Source organism: Phocoena sinus, chromosome 6 (assembly GCF_008692025.1).
Source record: "Phocoena sinus isolate mPhoSin1 chromosome 6, mPhoSin1.pri, whole genome shotgun sequence".
In the NCBI taxonomy this organism is placed as follows: domain Eukaryota; kingdom Metazoa; phylum Chordata; class Mammalia; order Artiodactyla; family Phocoenidae; genus Phocoena; species Phocoena sinus.
This window is the reverse complement of record NC_045768.1, coordinates 103,992,576-104,005,373: the sequence shown is the minus strand read 5'-3', so window position 1 is coordinate 104,005,373 and position 12,798 is coordinate 103,992,576. Positions and strand designations below refer to the sequence as shown.

The window sequence follows — 12,798 nt, the reverse complement described above, 5'->3', positions numbered from 1 at the left end:
TACTCCACCCTTCTCTTACTATTTAAATAAGCTCAAACCTGTTCAGCTTAAAAAAAAAAAGACAAAAAACCTCCCTCAAATCCCTATCCCCCAGTCATCATCCCATCTCTTTCTTCTCCTCCGTGGCCACGTGTCCCCTAAAGGGCTGTCCCCATTCCTCCTCCTGCTCTGCAAAGCTCTCTAGTCCAGCCCCCAACACCAGCCATCTTCCAGTGGGGCTGTGGAGCCAATCAATGTTTCCATGTTGATGAAACCAGCAAATGCTCTGCAGTCCCTCATGTAAACTGACCTTGAAACAACATTTGGCATCGCGGCTCTACAAGTACGCTCCCCTCTCGGTTCCCACTCCTGGCTTTCCTCCTCCTCCCTGGCTCTTCCTTTTCAACCGCTTTTTTTTTTTTGCGGTACGCCGGCCTCTCACTGCTGTGGCCTCTCCCGCTGTGGAGCACAGGCTCCAGACACGCAGGCTCAGCGGCCATGGCTCACGGGCCCAGCCACTCCGCGGCATGTGGGATCTTCCCGGACCGGGGCACGAACCCGCGTCCCCTGCATCGGCAGGCAGACTCTCAACCACTGCGCCACCAGGGAAGCCCCTCAACCTCTTTTTAAGCTTCTCCTCTGTCCAAATCTTTCAGTGTTGCCATTTTCTGGGGCTCTTTCTAGACCTTCCTTCTCTTTCACTCTATCCCTCTAGATCGTAGCACCTACTCCACGGCTTCATCTACCATCCTTTTGCTGTTTAAGACCAAACTCTGTGTCCGCAGCCCAGCTCTTTCCTCTGAGTTCCAGACTCATCTATCCAGTGACCTGGTGCACATGTCTGCTGGGTTATCTGACAAGCCCTCAATCCCATTCTGAACCACTAGCCTTGCTGTCCCTAAGGAAATGGAACCATCACCTGGTAGCAACCTAAGAGTAACCCTTTTCATCTTTGGGTGACATAGCCCATCATGCATTCCATCCTATTGATTTTACTTCCTGGATATTCCTCAAATCCACTTTTCCCCCATCTCCACAACCACAGATTTTGTTTTAAGCCACTATAGGGACTTCCCTGGCGGTCCAGTGTTTAAGACTCTGCGCTTCCACTACACGGGGTGCAGGTTGAATCCCTGGTTGGGGAACTAGGATCCCAAATACCATAGGGGCGTGGCTGGAAAAAAAAAAGAAGAAAAAGAAAGAAAAATGTCTCTGCTGTACAACAGAAACTAATACAACCTTGTAAATCAACAATACTCCAGTAAAAATCTAAAAAATAAAATAAATGACCATCAGTTAAAAAGAAAACAAAAGAAAAATGTAGTGCCTGGGGGTTCAGCAGTTTCATTAGTTCACAGGAGTGGCTCTCCAGCCCTCTCAATGATTCTGTCACTTGTAATGAGCTTTTTAATAGACGCCATGTGCATCAGACTATACCAGCATCCACTAGTCAGAGGTGATTAATGAATGCAGCAGCTATTAATCTGGCATCCCAGAACAGTCCCTGGCACGGAGCACGTACACCATGAATATTCTCTGGTTAAAAGAATGCATGAAACAAAAGGGTCATAGGTGCCTTTGTGGACTGAAGAGCCTTTATTCTTACAGAGAATGATTTTTAAAATTCACATTCACCTTACATTTAAATGGCAAAAATCACCAAGGTTAAACCACAGTTTGGAAAACACTGCATTTGTTGATATTGGAAATTCCTTTACGACTGTGCTCACTGCATGAATACCTGATTTTCCCACTAGAAAAAAAAAAAAATCACATCCACCAAAGGATAAAAAGTTGATTCAGCAACCGGGGAGTGTGCATTACGGGAAGGACAGTTCACCTGGAGCTAAGGGTCACCAGGCTAGAGACTAAAACCCAAAGGGATTCAGCAGTTGTTCTATGAGCAAAAACGTAGGTGAGATCTGAGTCATTTATTGAACCTAGATTTTCTCTTCTGTAAAATCACAAGAACAACACATGAGCTGTTCTGAGGATTAAAGAATGTAAGAGCTCAAGATTCCACTTCTGGGGGGCTTCCCTGGTGGCACAGTGGTTGGGAGTCCGCCTGCCGATGCAGGGGACGTGGGTTCATGCCCTGGTCCGGGAAGATCCCACATGCTGCGGAGTGGCTGAGCCCGTGAGCCATGGCCGCTGAGCCTGCGCGTCCGGAGCCTGTGCTCCGCAACGGGAGAGGTCACAACAGTGAGAGGCCCGCGTACCGCAAAAAAAAAAAGATTCCACTTCTGGCCCTTGCTAAGTGCTCCCCCAAAGTTTTCATATTTCCTTCCAACCTACCCTTCCCTTGCCCCTTACTACTCACCCCAAACAGTGATTTGTATATGAAATCACATAGCTAACATGGCAATGTTTCAGAAGCCAGTGATACTGACAGTTTCTTTCTTTCTTTCTTTTGGAGTGTAGCTGCTTTACAATGTTGTGTTAGTTTCTGCTATACAACGAAGTGAATCAGCTATATGCATACATATATCCCTTCCCTCTTGGACCTCCCCCCCATCTCCCCCATCCCACCCATCTTTCTTCACACTGTTCTCAGCCTGAATTACAACCCACCCAAAATATAGATTCTTTGGCAGGAACATTATAACATGGATAAAGGCACAGATGATATGAAAATTAACTTTCAGAAATGGTTGAAATGGGTATGGGTTTCCTTTTTCATGAAGCAGAACTTGGTGATGCCCAAATGGATGGCTTGAAGCTTAAAATCTATCTTTGCACAAGGATTGTTAGTGCTGCCAAACATAACAAAATATGCCACTCACTCTGATAATACTGCCCAGGGTTTGATCTGATTCTGTTATTTCCTAGATCTACCATTAGAACAGTTGACAAGTATTTTCAAGAGAATTTAATTATTGCAGAAGTCTACTGTTTTGGTTAGAAGCTGTGATTTTCAGGATATAAACGGACACTTCAGAATTATTTCAGAAAAACTAAGAAACCCCAGATGCTTGATTTAAAAAGAGCCCTGGAAAGTGATTTTGCTTTAAATTGGCATCTCAGTGTTGTAATTTATTAATGGTGTGATAGGGGCGAATTATCTAAGACCTCTGAGCCCTGGTTCCTTCATCTATGAAATCACCTATTATAGGACTCTATGAAGTAACAGCAACCACAACGCTCAGCAAAAAGAAAATCCTTACCAGATGCAGTTTTCCTCAACAGGCAGTGGAGATAACTTGATAGAAACACTGACTTTTTAAAAGTCTTGTGAAATTTTGCCATCTGCAGCAACACGGATGGACTTGGAGGGCATTATGCTAAGCGAAATAAGTCAAACAGAGAGAGACAAATACTGTACGATATCACTCATATGTGGAATCTAAATAATACAACAAACTAGTGAATATAACAGAAAAGAAAGAGACTCACAGAGAGAGAGGACAAACTAGTGGGTACCAGTGGCAGGGGAGGGGCAATATAGGGGTAGGGGAGTAAGAGGTACAAACTATTATGTACAAAATAAGCTACAAGGATATATTGTACAACACGGGGAATATAGACAATATTTTATAATAACTATAAATGGAGTACAACCTTTACAAAAAAAAAGTCTCAAACTTGCCACACCATTTTCTGTAGGCTGAATTTTAGTCCGAACACCTCCAATGGCCAGCCATCTCATTTCAAGCCATCTAATGCAATCCCAAGCCATAAACAATGTTACAAGGTGAAAAGTAATCAGTCTCACGTTTAACACTATGCAAGCCAACCCTGTGGTAGCTCTAATCCCATTTTTAAAACCAGTGATGCCACGGAGCTGCTTTGGCATGTGACAGTTCTAACACAGAACTCACAAGGCACCCTAGCTAGGATACAAGAGAAGATTCTAGGTTTAAGCAGATGTTTAAATAATCAGTTGGACCCATGTTGCTTCAGATTTCAGCTTTCCACAAGCTCTGCTCTTTCCCTTACGTGTTTTTTAAACATTTTCCTCTTCTCTCTCCAAAATGAAGTTTTTCAAAAATCTGCTGCCATTCTACGCAACTTCCCTAGAGTACAATCCTTCCGAATTCTTAAGTTATCTCCAAATACTTGCTATTCCACTTCAGGTAAATTCAATAAAACTAGCCTGAAACTAGCTGTGTGTGTGTGTTGAAAACAAAATTCGGTAATTTTCACTATGTTCAGCAAGCATGCAGCGACAACCACCGTCAGTTCTGGGACGTGGTGGAAAACAAGCCAGATACAGGGCTTAACTTAGAGGGCCTCAAGGTCTACGAGGGCGGAAGACATGGAAAAAGACGATCATATTTCAGGGTGAACTGTGCCACAACGGAGGTAAATGCCAACTGTTCTGGGAGGTTACAGGAGAGGCACTCAGTCCACTTGGGTGTGGAGTGTGTGCGACAGGCGTCAAAGAAGATTTCTCAGAGGAAATGAACGCTGAGCTGCCCTGAAAAATGAAGGGTGAGAGGGAAGGGTGGGGAAAGGGCTATCCTGGCAGAGGAAACCGTACTCACAAAGGCCAGGAGTTAGAAAAGCGTGAAGATCTGTTCAGTCTGACCTGTTGGGGGAGGGCGTGGAGTACAGCCACGGGAGACGTGAGGCTGAGACGGGCAGAGCCTGATGAAGAAGGGCCTGGCAGCAACCTTAGAGAACTTTAACTTTGCCCTCAAGACAACGGGGAACCATTTAAGGGTGACACCGTGGTCTGATCGGATTTGTATTTTAGAACAATTACTCTGGCTGCCATGGAGACCAGTCAGGAAGCTCTTGCAGTGGCCCAACAAAGGGGGTTGGGGGGAGGCCTGGATTAAGGTAGGGGAAAGTGGGGAGGAGTAGGTGGGGCTATTTTGAAGGTGGAATTAACAGGCCATGGTGAATGACTGGAGAAGTGGGGAAGGAAAATAATTGGCAAGTTTCTGGTTTGGGCAACTGAAGGGATACTCGTGTAATTCCCAGACAACATAAGAAGATGGGCACACAGCAGGAAATATGGGCAAGATGAGTTAAGGACACAAGAAGTTTAAAATGCCCGTGGTAGCTGGATACATAGGCCTGAAGTCCAGTAGAGATCTGCAGCTGTGGGCATCCTTCCCGTGGACCTGTGGGTCAGTGAGTCCACATCTTGGCCGTGCAGCAGAATCGCTTTTGGAGCTCTTTCTTAAAAAAACCTGTGGTTTCTTTCCTTATTTAAATCCACAGTTTTTCCATATATCCACAGTTTTTCCATATTCATGCTAGTAGTGAAAGTAGAGGACAGGATATTAAGTGGAAGTCAATATATTAAGTGGAGGTTGAGGAAGTAAAGACGTTTTTGTTTGTGGAGCATTTCAAAAAATGCTAGGAACTGCAGGGGTGTATCTTTTACTAAGTAGTAAGCAAATGATTTCTGATGTGATCTGTAACCCTTCTCCCCTCACCCCAAGTTTCCAGCCTCATTTCACTTAGGCAAACTTCAAATTTGCATTTCAAAATCTAAGAATAGGTCAGCAGCTTCACCATCCATTAGCTCTTATTCAAAACCCTTGGAAACAGCTCAAAAGCTCTTTCCAGTTATTTATAGGACTCGTCATTGTCCACTGACTTCTTTTTTAAAAAAATTTATTTAATTTACTTATTTTTGGCTGTGTTGGATCTTTGTTGCTCCGCGCGGCTTTCTCTAGTTGCGGTGAGCGGGGGCTACTCTTCGTTGCGGTGCTCCGGCTTCTCATTGCGGTGGCTTCTCTTGTTGCAGAGCACAGGCTCTAGGCACGTGGGCTTCAGTAGTTGTAGCTCACGGACTCAGTAGCTGTGGCTCACAGGCTCTAGAGCGCAGGCTCAGTAGTTGTGATGCACGGGCTTAGTTGCTCCACGGCATGTGGGATCTTCCCGGACCAGGGCTCGAACCCTTGTCCCCTGCGTTGGCAGGCAGATTCCTAACCACTGCGCCACCAGGGAAGCCCTGTACATTGACTTACGACTGAGCGTTTTCTGTCTTAGCCGGAGAAATGAGGTCTTTGTCGGAAACTATTTTTCCCTTGATTTGAATTCATAAACTGGCTCATTTCATGACCTTTATATTTGTGTTTCTAAGTGAGAAATAATAATAAATGAAGTAGATGACATGGTAATCTTTACAAATTTTTCTCCCCACTCCAAAGACTTCATTAAATTTTATAATTAATCTAGAAAAGTGATTATGACTTTAAACTTCATACCCCTCGTAGAGCAGAGGTACAATAAATCATCCCAGGGCTAATACATTCAAGTTTAAATGTCAGGAATGGGGCTTACTGATTAAAGATTTAAATCATTTGGGATTTGGAATCCTCACTCATCTGCACCCAGAATTTATAGCTTTTCCTCTGCGTTCTGGTTTGTTATCTTGTCCATTTACCAAGAGGCATAAAGGAGACGCTCAGAAAAACACGCTTTCTTGTTCCACTAAGAAATATAAAGTAACACTTATAAGATGTTCGTAATGCCTATTCATCATTCAGCCATTCTCAATCCTGCTTTTTAGACTGAACTGTAATTTACTGACAGCAATTATAGGATTAAAAACTCCCAAGAGATCATTTAGTTTAATCCAAGACAGCTGAAATCTCAAAAGCACCGACTAGGCTGAAAGGTGGCAGAGCCTGGTCTGGGCTTCGAGCCTGCTCAACATCGAGGTACACTGTGGAAAGATGCCAAGAGCAATTAAAAGGCTCCAAGAGTCTCAGCTTTAGTTCCGGCTCCTTTTAGATCAGGAGATATTGATGGAAAACAGTTCCATTCTCCTTCAGCCTCCACCACCATCCTCATCTTCTAAGACCTAGTGTTCATGGAGAGAACGGAGCCCGTCAGATGCGGATTCCCTCAATTTACTGCTCCTTCACCTCTTTACAGATCTCCACCTCTTCTCACCTACCTCTTTATTTCCTATTCTAAGTATTTGGGTGTTGTGAATTTTGAGTGATTCCACAAGTCCCTCTCCCCCTTTCCAAGGTAAATCTCCCCTCTGAGTCCTTAACATATCCTGCCTACTCCCTCCAGGACTTTTTTATCGGCTCCCCCACGCCTTCAATATTTCCCTTTGCACTTCCTCCTTAGCCTACAAACTCATTCCTCCTCTCTCTATATCCCAACCTAAGCAAACAATCCTACCATCCGGTCTCCTCTGGGAAATCTTCCCCTTCACTTTCTTCATCTCCAAATTGACTGAGAAAAGTCAACACTCCTTAGCTGCTATTCATTCATTGACCCAATTCAGTTTAACCTGGGACCCCTCTCTTGCTCCGACAGAAATGCTCTTGCAAAGATCAGCAGTGATTCAACTGCCAGTTCACCCTCTTTAACCACTAAATTGGACAGGCTTGGTTACCACCTCTTTTCGGTGAGGGGTGGTGCTCCTACCGCACTATTTACATCACTCACCTATTTACATCACATCACTCTCTTCTGCTCAGTCTTCAAAGGCTGCCCTTCCCCACGACTTTGCCAACTTCTCTAGTCTGTCCTCATGGCCAAATCTTCAAACATACACATGCGTGTCTCAGCGTGTGTTTCCATTTCCACTCCAGACTTTTCTCCTGAGTTCTAGTTCTATTTAAGAAGTGTCTGCTGGTTATGTTCAAACCAGGTCAAATGTATTCAAAGTTGAAATCATCTTTCTCTCCCCCTACCACCCCATTCCTCCTCTGGTCCTCACTTTCTCAGTTAATGGCACCGTCACATTGATGTCACATGCCTTCTTCCTTTCTCAACCATCTCCTTACCACTGACTCGGCTTTGTCTCCCGAATCTACCCCGGCCCACCTTTCCCATCCCTAGGGTTACAGCTGAGGGAAGGCTCCTATTCCTTCCTCAGAGAACTCACAGGTCTCCTGGCCTCTGGTTCTCTTTGCTTCACTCTTTCATAACCATCTACAACTTAAGTCTTCAAGCATTTCCCTGCTTTAAGTAAACCCCTCAAAAGTAACCCAATGACTATCCAAATAAGTTCAACCACCGAGGGCATGTAAACTTCAGTTTGGTTCGACACTTCACTACATTTTCAGTGTCCTCTCTACCCACCGTGTTTTCCAGCCACAGAGAGCTTCGTTATTTCTGGAATGTATTTTCACATGTGTCAGCCGCAGGCATGCTTGTAATTCCCTTCTGCATTTGTTGAACACTTAACTCATCCTACAACAGACCCCCTCCTCTGTGAGCCCTGATGCCCTCTGGCAGAACAAATGCTCTGACGGTCATGGCCCCATTGTACCCCATACGTGATAAATAATTACATCGCGTGGTGGCTGTCTCCCGAGCGTAGCGGCCTCAGGAGGGCAGGAATATCGTCCACTCCTACGTGATCGGCACACTGGCAGTCCCTCTAGGATTTGAGGAACTCAACTATGGAAAACGTGTATGTAGACAGGTAAGGCCTCCTTTCCCCTGAACTCCCAGGCAACACACGGGACATAAAATAACGTACTGACAGAAAGAGTTCTGTGAGAGCTTTAATGGCACAAAATGTTTGTAGCTACAAGTTATACATGGATTGTAAACTGTATATAATGATACAAAGTGCTAACTAAATAGATGAAGAATGCATAATCACTTTGGCTCAGTTAATTCCGATAATTTCAACAACTGGTTCACTTGAAAATTCATCATCTAAGTCTTCAGTTTTTAGAACAGTAGATGTTTTTACTGCAATCAAAGTAACTTGCCACACTTTTCCATGTGCAAGTTTGTGCAGTTTTGCTCTTGATTATATTTACAAATATCTTAAGCCAGTTTTCATCAAACATAAGAAAAATGAAGACTGCCTTTTCGTCCTCAAATTGTAAACAGGTGTAAAGCTTTCTAAACATTAATCTTAAAAATGTCAACTGTTAGTTGTCAAATTCTCCTTTCCAATCACACAATCTGTTTCCATTCAACACAAATCTGGGTAGGAGCATAAACATTTATCCCAGATGTTAGGGTTATCAATAAATACTGCATGATTTCATCTTACGATTAAGTTCTACTGTGATCATGTATTCATGTTTTAAGTAATAGTCCAAAATTTCAGAGCTATTTTAAGAAAAAGGGCAGGACTAAATTTATTTTCAATGTTGGAAAAAACCCACAAATATACCCAAATTCAGCCACACACCTGACAAGATCACTACTGAATTTCAAAAGAGAGTAATGTGTTGCCTGTAAAAAGCTGCTTTTCTTTAAGTATAATTTTACTTTTTCCTCCCATGATACCAACTGCAATACAAATTGTATATTAGAACGGTTTAGCTCTTTAGTTCTCCTAACTTTACCGGCCTTTCCAATTTTATTCAGACTTTTCAAAGTCAGCGGGCCAGCAGATTTACTTTCTTCCCAAAGAAATATGAAGACTTGAAATAAATAGGTTACAGAAGGCAAATCAAGTGTTATCAGATGTGTGAATAAGATAGAAACAAGGAATAATAAAAAAATGTCCAAAATTATTTAGACACCAAAATCTAGAAAGAAAAACAAAGTCAAAGAATTCAGAAGACTATTTGGATATCTCATCTTTCTTAAAGACAGCCAGCTACATTCTTGAAAAAAGAGAGTCAGAAATTAATTTTTTTTTGTTTAATCTGTATGTTATTTTCCACTATAACACATCAACTTTACAAAACTTCATGTGAGAGAGAAAAGACTCAGGTAGTTTCTGCAAACTAGCAAACCTGGTGGTCAGAGTGCTTTTATTCAAGTCAACCTGATGCTCCTTATTTACTGAATAGATTGCTAGCCTTCAAATTTCAATGCCTATACCATAAACAGTAATTATTTATATATAAAACATATAATAGTATCCTTCAGAATCATGCTGTGTGTTCAGAAAGTCAATAAACCTACTTGAAATGACGGGTAAATCTGTTGCTTTCTAACAATTTGGTCCTAAAGCTTCACATTTGAGAAAGGAACCAAAAAGTATATCATTAGAGGAAGTTGTTGAGTGTTCTGGAACTTCAGGAGTTGAACATAACTGAAAAGATGGCTACAGGAGAAGGAAATGGCTAGCGCCCGCACAATCACAGGAATCGCCTTGGGCAGGTTGTACAGTAAACATGAGAAAGGGAGAGAGCAGAAGAAAACCCATGGCATCTCTTCAGAGCTCTGTCAACTGTTCCCACAACCCAAGTCTGGTTTTCAAAGTTGCCCAAGTGCTTGAAATAACTCTGAGACAGTTATCTTCAGAGTTTAAAGGCTTCAGAGTGTAAGTGATGCTTCCTAAAACAAGAAGCCTGTATTTGTACCACAAATTGGAACTCACTCCAAAGCCTCTTAGGAAAAAAGAAAAAAAGAAAAAAAAAATCAAAGCCATGAAAAATTCACATGCAGCTAATAAACATAAAAATACCAAACACACACACAGAAGTCCCCAAAGCAATTTCATAGATTTCTAGGCCTGAGACATTCCTTACCAGAAATAAAGATTCTACACCATAGAAAAGACAGCATTATAAGATACTAGTATTAAAATCTGCTGATGTATTCTAGTTCTTCTATTTTATACCTATCATTTATATAGCTTGCCTCCTACAAATTAAAAGGCGCCATTAAGAGGCTTAGACAAAAAGTGGCTCCAAAGCTGGTTTAAAATAAGTTTTTATTGCCCAGGATATTTTTTTTTCTTGTGTCCTATTTTGTTTTTTTCTTTTTTAATAACTATAAATTCAAGCTTAGGGAAGCTTGCCTTTGTCTTGAAAAACAACAACAACAACAAAGCTTTTATATCATTTGCTAACCTGGTCTTGCTTTAAGAGAAAGATGGGCGTTATCTTGCAAGAGTAAAATTTATACCATGAATGATGCAGGTCTAAGTCTGGTGGTACCTAAAAGGAGACAACAGCATTGTTGACAAAATTATAATCTGCTGGTGGCATTTGCAGAAAAGAAGCCCTTGCAAATTTCTAAACAACAGTAAACTCTGTTAGGAAATTCTAAAGTGTTTTACAGGCCAAAAAGGAAATGAGGTTAGTAAAATGCCTCAACAGAGTTTGAATAAAATACTGGATTTGAGAGTTACTGGAACTTGGATATGTAAAAATAGGGTGTAGGTTGGGTCATGCTTACAATGGTCTCAAGTTCAAATAAACTACTGTGACAATACACCACTTCACAAGTCACACGCTTTCCCAGGGGCTCTTCTTTTCCCTTAGTAGGTGCTGGCAGAAGGTGTGCTGAGTCGTTTTCCAATGTAGATGCTGCAAGGAAACACAGTATATCATGTTTCATCTGTTTCAACAGCTCTATACCAACTTGCCCACAGGCTGAACTGTAGTTACAAATGAGAATTTTCAGCCACTGTACAAGGCTCTAAAGGTCCGTGTGTACAGTTCCCTAACACCCTGAAATCATCACTGACTTACTTAAAGCTAGTCATCAGCCAGCTAAACTGGTTTTATATGATTATGTTTACTCATTGGGCAGGACTGGACATCACTGGGGCAGTGATTAGACAAAGCAAAGCCAGAGAGAACAGATCCCTTCAAAGAGTAAAGCAGAGCTAATCTCCTTTGAGACGGTCCGCTGTGGTGGACAAAAAATTCTACTGATATTTCAGACACAAAATACAGTAACATACCAAATTACAAAGCTGCCAGTGCTTTAAAATGCTCTTACTAACAGTTTAACTCTTAAGGATTAGGGCCTTATATTACTTTCCCATGCCAAGCAAGTGTTTGACCCTTATATAACAGAAGCAGAAGGGAAGTTAAGGAAAAGATGGAACCAGCCCCACACCCCAACGTAATAAAACCAACTTTACTTTTTAGAATCCTTTTGTTTTCTACATTCATCTATAACAACTGTTACACTTACACCAGCAAGAGAAATAGTCTGAAGATTCATAAAAGGAAGAGATCCTCCAAGGTACAAAAGCCGACCAACCTGCTGAGGGCAGATGAACTAGTGTGCAGTCAATGCTGCTGGGGAATGTGAACTCCTACTCCATACAGCATTTTCACACACACCCCGTTTTGCTGCGTGCCATCACTGTGCTCACCCTCACAAAAGCAGATCAGGCACCCAGAAAGGCAGGAGGTGTGTGTGGGAAAGTCACGTATGTCTCCAAGTTCATTACTGTGAAGATCTCTCCCATATGCTGAGCTCCTTAAAGGAAAGATAAGAGATGCCGTACTTCTTCTGCACATTATATACAGAAGAGGACCCACTGGGCATGCTCAAAGAGCAGATATGTCTTAAAAATTTTTAACCACAAGTGTTTAACTCCTAAAATATTTCAAAAGTATATTTCCTCAATTGTTCAAATCCAGAAAAAAAGAAGAATTTAAAAGACATCCCTGGAGGAGTCAAGATGGTGGTGTGGGAAGATGCGGAGTTGGAGTCTCCCCCCAACTAGGGCGCCTGCCGGCCGCTGGTGGGGGACTTTGACGCCCAAGGAGACAGGAGAAGCCCAAAGTGAACTGGCGGCTTGTGAGATCTTGGTTCACGAGCCTGGGGTCAGGCTGAAGCTCTTGTGGTGGGAGATCCGAGTCCAAACCACTGAACTAACAGAGAACCTCAGACCCCAGGGAATATTCATCCGAGTGAGGTCTCATGGAGTTCCTCATCTCAGCACCAAGACCCAGCTCTACCCAACAGCCTACAAACTCCAGTGTTGGAAGCCTCAGGCCCAACAACCAGTAAGACAGGAACATAATCCCACTCATTAAAAAAAAGGAAAAAAAACGAGACGGCAAAAAAATATGTCACAGATGAAGGAGCAAGGTAAAAACCTACAAGACCAAATAAATGAAGAGGAAATAGGCAATCTACCTGAAAAAAGAATTCAGAGTAATGATAGTTAAGATCATCCAGAATCTCAGAAATAGAATGGAGGCATGGATTGAGAAAATTCAAGAAATGTTT

General features: G+C 42.4%; 1 protein-coding gene across 2 annotated transcripts in view; it reads right to left on the bottom strand.

Moving 5' to 3' along the window:
• Positions 1-8,393: 8,393 nt before the first annotated feature.
• The window catches only part of BNIP3L (BCL2 interacting protein 3 like), a 28,074-nt gene continuing 23,669 nt past the window's right edge, over positions 8,394-12,798 (bottom strand). The window contains exon 6 of one of the 2 annotated variants that reach the window (XM_032635548.1): positions 8,394-11,132. In XM_032635548.1, coding sequence (XP_032491439.1) covers positions 11,084-11,132 — 49 coding nt within the window. In that variant the 3' untranslated portion in view covers positions 8,394-11,083. The remainder of the gene's footprint in view (positions 11,133-12,798) is intronic. The other variant, XM_032635547.1, reaches the window with a different exon arrangement.